The sequence below is a fragment of the Papio anubis genome, chromosome 16, assembly GCF_008728515.1.
Source record: "Papio anubis isolate 15944 chromosome 16, Panubis1.0, whole genome shotgun sequence".
Classification (NCBI taxonomy): Eukaryota; Metazoa; Chordata; class Mammalia; order Primates; family Cercopithecidae; genus Papio; species Papio anubis.
Window position 1 is genome coordinate 33,082,517 of NC_044991.1, and position 5,161 is coordinate 33,087,677.

General features: G+C 44.8%; 1 protein-coding gene across 1 annotated transcript; it reads right to left on the minus strand.

Moving 5' to 3' along the window:
- Window positions 1–371: 371 nt before the first annotated feature.
- LOC101002852 (immunoglobulin lambda-like polypeptide 1) lies at window positions 372–3,693 on the minus strand. Its single transcript, XM_031656501.1, has 2 exons — window positions 3,657–3,693; window positions 372–2,116 (listed from the first exon to the last, which is right to left on the minus strand). Exon 2 carries the CDS (start codon window positions 2,061–2,063, stop codon window positions 1,623–1,625), a length of 441 nt encoding a protein of 146 aa, XP_031512361.1. The 5' UTR covers window positions 2,064–2,116; window positions 3,657–3,693; the 3' UTR covers window positions 372–1,622.
- Window positions 3,694–5,161: the final 1,468 nt, after the last annotated feature.

Genomic DNA, 5,161 nt, shown 5'->3' on the forward strand with positions numbered 1-5,161 from the left:
AAACAAAAAGAAAAAAGAAATTCCTTTAGTTTGCTAAGAGTTGTTTTTTTTTTTTCCAATCATGAATGGATGTTGAATTTTTAAAGATTTTTCTGAATCTTTGAGATGATAATTTTTCTAATTTTTCTACTTTATCCTATTAATAAATGTGGCTAATTACATTAAGTGGTAAACCAACATATTTCTGGAATAAACGTAATTTACTTGTGCTGTATTATTTTGTCAAATAATTATTAAATTATTTTATTATTAAATTGCCAGATCCTGTTTGCTAATATTTTGTTTAGGATTTTTAAATTCATGTAATCTGGGCAATTGGTTATAATTTTCCTTTCTCAGTTTCTTCAAATCTTGGCTTCACAAAATGAGTTAGATTTCATTTTCTCTGCTTTTATTCTCTAGGTAAATTTACACATGCTGATTTTTTTATTTCTTAAGTGTAAAGTGAAATTCACCAGTAAAGGCACATTGGCCTAGAGTTTTCTCTGGAGAGAAGTCTTTAAATTCAATTCCACATATAGAATTTTTAAATAATTTTATTTATTTTGCCCATTTTGGTAGATTATAGTTTTCCCAGTATTTGTCCATGTGATCTAACTTTGAAATGTCTTAACATCAAATTGTTCACAATATCATTTTACCATTTTAATGTCTACAGAGGTGTTCCTTTTCTTCTTCCTTACATTACTTTCTTGGTGCCTTCTCCCCTTTTTTCTTTTGATTAGTCTCATCAGGGATTTATCAATTTTACTAGTCTTTTAAAAGTACCAAATTTTTGTCCTTTTTGGTGGTCTCTATTATTTATTCATTTTTTATTTCATCAATTACTATTACATTTAGTATTTTCTTCTGTACTTTTTAGGTTAATTTGTTCTTTTCCTGACTTCTTGAGATGGATAAGTCTTAGAGTGTCGACCACTCTCTTTTCTATTTACTCCAGCCTGGGCGACAGAGCGAGACTCCATCTTAAAAAAAAAAAAAAGAAAAAGAAAGAAATGATGGAGCACCTATTGCCGTTCTTGCACTTGTTCCTGGGGAGCTCACAGCCTATCTTTTACAAAAGTGTCCTGAGCCTCTTGCAGGCCTTACATGTGTGTTTCCTTCCTGACTTCCTCCTATTTTTCTCACACCTGTGAACCTGCTGTCAGGTGAAAAATCAAGGTGGGCCCCAAATTTAAGAGCTCATCAATTTGATGGTGTGGGAGTGTCTTAGACAGTCCAGCCCTTGGGGGTGGGGAGTTGGGCAGAGAGGATGGATGGCACTCCAGGGGCCAGAGCCAGAAGCAGAGGGACTCCAGGCCTAGAGTAGGATTTCCAGGCTGAGGAAAGAGAGGCCGTGGGTCAGGGGAAGGTCCAGACCAGGACAGGGACAGAGGGTGTATCTGGAGGCACAGCCAGAAATAGCTCCCTCCAAAACACAGGCAGCGAGTTGGAGGGTGAGCTGCAAGGAGGAACTGGAGGGGGGAGAGAATGGATGGACCGGTGTTCAGTGAGCCGACTCCTCCTATCCTGGCCTATGTCCCCAGGGGACACGCCTGGGAGCCTGTGATCCTCTCCTCCAGGCTGCTTTCCCACTGGTGCCAGGATTCCCCCAACGCCACACTGAGAACCCAGGAGAAGCATCATATTGTATTAGAGATAAGAAATGAAGAGAGGGAGCAGGATTTCTGGTTGACAAAAGATGTTTGAGGGTTTTCTGGGTACAGGGAGAAGGGCTGGATGGCTTGGGATGCAGAGAGAGCCCTCCTCTGGGATCCTGCAGCTCCAGGCCCCTGTGGGTGGGGCGAGGGTTGGGAACCTATGAACATTCTGCAGGGGCCACTGTCTTTCCCCACGATGCTCCCGTCATGCGTGACCTGGCAGCTGAAGATGTTGCGGGATCTCCACTGCTCGGGCGTCAGGCTCAGGTAGCCACTGGCCACGTATTTGTTGCTCTGTTGGGAAGGCACAGTCATCTCCACGCCCTGGGTGATGGGAGTACCATCTGCCTTCCAGTTCACCATCAAGATTCCCGGATAGAAGTCACTCATGAGACACACCAGTGTGGCCTTGTTGGCTTGCATCTCCTCAGAAGATGGCGGAAACAGAGTGACTGAGGGGATGGCCTTGGGCTGACCTGTGTGGACAGAGGAGGGGGTGAGAGATGGCAGAGGTAGCGTGGGGTGCTGTGGAGCACCTCTCTCTGTCTAAAGTCTCTGGGAGGGTTCATGGTGTGGCCATCTGGTCCACCCAGGGTCTCTCCCTCCCTCTTAATTCCCTCCTTTCCACTAGAGCCCTCTGGAGAGCAGACAACCCTGCACCTTCCTAGGGGCCTTCCCAAGTCACCTTTGCCAGGTGTCCTGGCCCAGTCATTTCCTTTGCAGCCTCGGTTTCCCCGTGTGTACCCACAGCAGGCTGTGCTCCCTCCTTCTTGGTTTCTGGAGTTTAAGTTTGGAATCTAGGGGTCTCTCCCACAGCACACAAAATTGTCCTGGCAGGGTGTGGGGAGGCCTAAGCCTGGCATGGCCTGGAGCTTCCTGTCCCCTGGGACACCTGACCCACTCATCTCTCCTGGTGAAGCACGGGCTCCACCCGGACAAACCCTGGGGCTCTGCCGTCGACCCCGTCCCACCAGCCCGACCACAGGACCCTTCACATCGGCTGGGTTCTTGGGGCTGCTTGCCCAGACTGAGCGTGGTGGCACACACCTACAGTCCCAGCTACTTGGGAGGCTGAAGCAGGAGAATCACTTGAACCCAGGAGGTAGAGGTTTCAGTGAGCCAAGATTGTGCCACTGCAGTCCAGCCTGGGTGACAGAGCAGGACTCTGTCTTAAAAACATTTAAAAAAAAAAAAAAAAAAAGGCTCAAATGTGTCCTCTGAAAAGTGTGTTGGGTCTGTCAGTATACAGTATATAAAATGTATGAAAGGTAGCCTGTTCCAGAGTTAAGTTTGGAAAGCTGAGGACCATCTGCATATACACAGCACACCCTTTCCCTGCACCACAGTATCTTCAAAAATTCTTCCCTCCAATCCTTTTTTTTTTTTTTTTTTTTGGAGACAGGGTCTCACTCTGTCACCCAGGCTGGAGTGCAGTGGCATGATCACAGCTCACTGCAGCCTTGACCTCCTCAAGCGATCCTCCCATCTCAGCCTCCTGAGTAGCTGGGATTATAGGCGTGAGCCACTACACCCAGTTAATTTTTTTTTAATTTTTATTTTTAGAGATGGGGTCCCACAATGTTGCCCAGCTCATCTGGAACTCCTGCATACAAGCAATCCACCCACCTTGGCCTCCCAGAATGCTGAGATTACAGGCATGAACCAACACACCTGGCCTCCAATCTCTTCAAATTTCAGAACCTTACCTTTCTATCACTATAACACTATTTCCCTCACAGGATGCACGGTTATTATCAAGAAAGGCAGGAAGGGTGAAGATTTCTAGCATTTCTCTCTCAGTCCCATTTGGTGCTTACATCTTATTTTGGGTTGCACTTCACATCTTGACATATGGAATACTTGTCAGTTAGGCTTACAACAGCCTTAGGGTGATCATGTGGGTAATCTTGATGAGAGACATGATCATTAAATTCTAACCAAAACGTAGCATCCAAACATAAGACAAATACTTACAAGTGATAAATCCTGCATGAAAGAGAGGATAATGGTGCCCACCTCTGATAATCTGTCCCAAATCAAGGCAGTACAATTCCTGCAAAGGAAAAAAACAAAAGCATGTCTGCTAGTTCCAGGCCTGTGTTAGAGAAGGCTCTTTCTAGGGGCACCAGAGGGAATGGAGTGTAATTCAAACTGGAAGCCTTTTAAAGTGAGCTAGCTCACCTATTGAGGCTATACCTTTTAACTTCACTCAACTGCAGTAGTCAGGACTCTTGTTCCAAGTGACAGAAACCCAACTCAAACTAGCCTAAGCCTAAAGACAGATTTATGGGCTGTCTCATGGAATTCATAAACAAGATAGTTCTGACTATCTCTCAGAACTCATTGGCCTTAAGAACTCTGTGGAGCCAGAGACTCAAACACCACTCTCTTCTCTTGTCATGTCTCCCTTTCTTTGAGATTTGTCCTTTTATCTCAGCAATTCCCCCAACCCTCTAGTTCACATAATCTGAAGCATGGTTACAGGGAGCTCCTAAATTTTATATTTTGCAAATAGAGAGCCTGGTTCAACTCTCTTTCTGTCTCCGTTTGAAAAATCTGTGTAAAGACATTTATTGGATTGGCCTGGGCAGGTGCGTTCCCCTGAATCAATCAGCACTGGGCATAGGACAAGTTCACATAATAATCGGGCAACCTAGAAAAAGGAAGTAAGGAGCAGAGGCAGCCCTTAGAAGGCAAGTAGTGCCAGAACGACATTCCCATGGGTGTTCTCTGCATCAACAACCCTACCATCCTGATGTTTTCTTTTGCCTTCATTAATATTTGTGTGAGTCTGGAGAAATATACCATGTTCATGGATTGGAATACTCAGTATCATAAAGATCAGTTCTCCTCAAAGTGATTTGTAGATTACATGTAATTCTTATCAAAATCTAAACAGATTTCTTTCTTTTCTTATTTATTTATTTATTTACTTATTTATTTAGAGACAGAGTCTCACTCTGTCACCCAGGCTGGAGTGCAGTGGCGCAATCTTGGCTCACTGCAAGCTCTGCCTCCCGCATTCACGCCACTCTCCTGCCTCAGCCTCCCAAGTAGCTGGGACCACAGGTGCCCCCCACGACACCCGGCTTTTTTTTCTTTTGTATTTTTGGTAGAGATGGGGCTTCACGGTTTTAGCCAGAATGGTCTCGAGTTCCTGACTTTGTGATCTGCCTGCCTCGGCCTCCCAAAGTGCTGGGATTACAGATGTGAGCCACTGCGTCCAGCGCTTTTTTTTTTATAAACAAACAGTCATCATTAGGATGAATCTCAACATATTTCTTAATAAATATTGACAAGCTGATTCTAATTTTGTTTTTAGAAAGCATCTTGCTCTGTTGTCTAAGCTGGAGTATAGTGCTGCAATTACAGCTCAGTGAAGCCTCAAACTCCTGGGCTCAAGCAATCCTCCCACCTCAGTCTCTCCAAGTGCTAGGATTAAAGATGTCTGCCACCACGCCCGGCTAATTCTAAATTTATATGAAAATGCAGGCTGGGTGTGGTGGCTCATGCCGGTAATC

Excerpts from the sequence above, each read along its gene's own strand:
- LOC101002852 (XM_031656501.1), bottom strand. The coding sequence starts at position 2,063 with ATGCAAGCCAACAAGGCCACACTGGTGTGTCTCATGAGTGACTTCTAT.